The sequence below is a fragment of the Penaeus monodon genome, chromosome 20 (assembly GCF_015228065.2).
Source record: "Penaeus monodon isolate SGIC_2016 chromosome 20, NSTDA_Pmon_1, whole genome shotgun sequence".
Taxonomy (NCBI): domain Eukaryota; kingdom Metazoa; phylum Arthropoda; class Malacostraca; order Decapoda; family Penaeidae; genus Penaeus; species Penaeus monodon.
In genome coordinates this window covers 23,123,194-23,125,220 of record NC_051405.1, presented here as the reverse complement: position 1 = coordinate 23,125,220, position 2,027 = coordinate 23,123,194, and the positions used below count along the sequence as shown (strand labels likewise).

Genomic DNA, 2,027 nt, shown 5'->3' with positions numbered 1-2,027 from the left:
GCACCTGATATCATCTTGTAGTTTTAACATGTATATATTACAAATACTAGGCTGTTTTATATATGAAGTTTCATATTTATATCAGAATTCTAAATGTATTTATTTTTTCTTTCTACATTCATTGCTGATTCTTACTTTCATTTTTCCAGATAAACTGACGGTTAGTACTCAGCAGTTGTTCTTGTCTGTACAAGGAGATGAATGAAAAGTGTCATTTTTCAGCTTAGGAACTTTCAGCATTATTTTCATCATCCATTTCTTCGTTGAAATTACTTCATTATATACATAATCATATTAAGATTTTTTTAAGGAATTAAAAGGAAAAAGGAAAAATTACGTGTGATATGTCATTCATAAATGGTGTCCATAGGGCAAGGAAAGGTTCTACAGTTTTCATACATTTTCTGAGAGTTTCTCTCCTCAAAATATAGATAACCTCTCTTATAAATGATGTGCAAAGAGCTTGGTTCACGAGATTGATGCAGACAGTTATTTGTAGGATTTGTATGATATTGCCATTTTTTAAAATACATGATGTGGTGAATTTTCCATATCTGATAAGCTAGCTTCACACTCAGTGTTGCTGTGCCAAAAGACAGTTTGGAGATACCTTAAACTCTGAGCAGCTTCCATTATGCAATACTTGACTGGTATTGTTCACTGTGTAAAGACATATGGTGAGAGATATGTGGTGTATAATTCCATACAAGATTATCCTATGTCATACGTTAAAAACAAAAAAGGTAAATCGAGGAAAACGAATACCTGGAAAATGCTCTCTATCGTTATCATCTAAGAGACCCATGAGATCTTCTTTTATATAGATACTGTATTTCTCACATCAGTGTACTTCAAGTGATTTTATTTGATGTCCATTGGAACTATAGTCAATTTGTAAGTATTTTTCCTAAATGAATCAGTAAGTTCTTTGTGTACACATTGTTCAATATAATCTATAATCCCATTTTGTCATTCCTACATAGTACAACACTGAACAAAGAAGGGAATCACACCTCAGAGACACAAAGTAGGACAAAATACCATATTAGATGAAACAAAAAGAACTATACTTACATCAATGAAATCACTTGAAGGACAGTGACACAAGAAATACAAAATCTAATAAAGGAAGAACTCATAGGTCTCTTATATGATAATTATATATGAATGAATATATCCATGGTGATGAAAATAAGAATGAACTGAATTGATAAAAAAAAAAATGTCAGGACTAGTGATAAATATTGAGGCAGAATGTTGTAATTAGTACAAGATGCAAAAAAGATAGTTTTTCAATTTGTGAATCTCACGAAAAATACATGAAAATATCGAATTGTTTTTTGACAGTTATGTCACATTGATCTTCAGTGGATATGTATAATCATTTAAGTAAACTGTCTTTAAGTATTTGTGTAACAAAAAAAATTGCTTTCATGTATGATTTAAATACATGTAGAGCAAAATATAATATAATATAACACATGTACTATTCTGCAGCCAGGTGAAATTAGCCTGAAATCCAAAGAGTCCCCATCAAAAACCATTATTAAAAGAAATGAGCTCTTTGCTTATCTTTAGTATGGGAGGGTATCCATTCTTTGAGGAGAGAAGATCTCAGAAAATATAGCAAAACTGTAGGATATGTGACGAATTAGCTGTGATTGTGGTAGTTTTAGTACCAATATTGAAAAGGCCGGACCAGAATGGTTGTTTAGGAAAGAGAGAGGAAATGGTATTTTTCCAATTTGTATAATATGGCGTGAATGGAAATATGTGTTAAGAGTTTTGAATTATATGTTTTAAGCAATTTCTGAAATATTGTACGGTTTCCTGTCCGAAAATAAAAGTAATTGACATTTAATGTTTGTGTTATCATGTTCATATTCTGAAATTGCAATATATGAATTAGTAAATTTTTATTGCAGTTCACCAAGGTAATGGAAATAAAGTTTTCATAATGAATGACTATTTCATTTAAGTATTGTATTGAAATATTATATTTGGGTCACCTTCTGACAATACATTGC

The 2,027-nt window shown here is 30.4% G+C and overlaps 1 protein-coding gene across 2 annotated transcripts in view; it reads left to right on the top strand.

Moving 5' to 3' along the window:
• Positions 1–1,962, top strand: part of LOC119585710 (Y+L amino acid transporter 2-like) — a 35,590-nt gene extending 33,628 nt beyond the window's left edge. For both annotated transcript variants that reach the window (XM_037934396.1, XM_037934395.1), the window contains exon 12: positions 150–1,962. In XM_037934396.1, coding sequence (XP_037790324.1) covers positions 150–205 — 56 coding nt within the window. In that variant the 3' untranslated portion in view covers positions 206–1,962. The remainder of the gene's footprint in view (positions 1–149) is intronic.
• Positions 1,963–2,027: the final 65 nt, after the last annotated feature.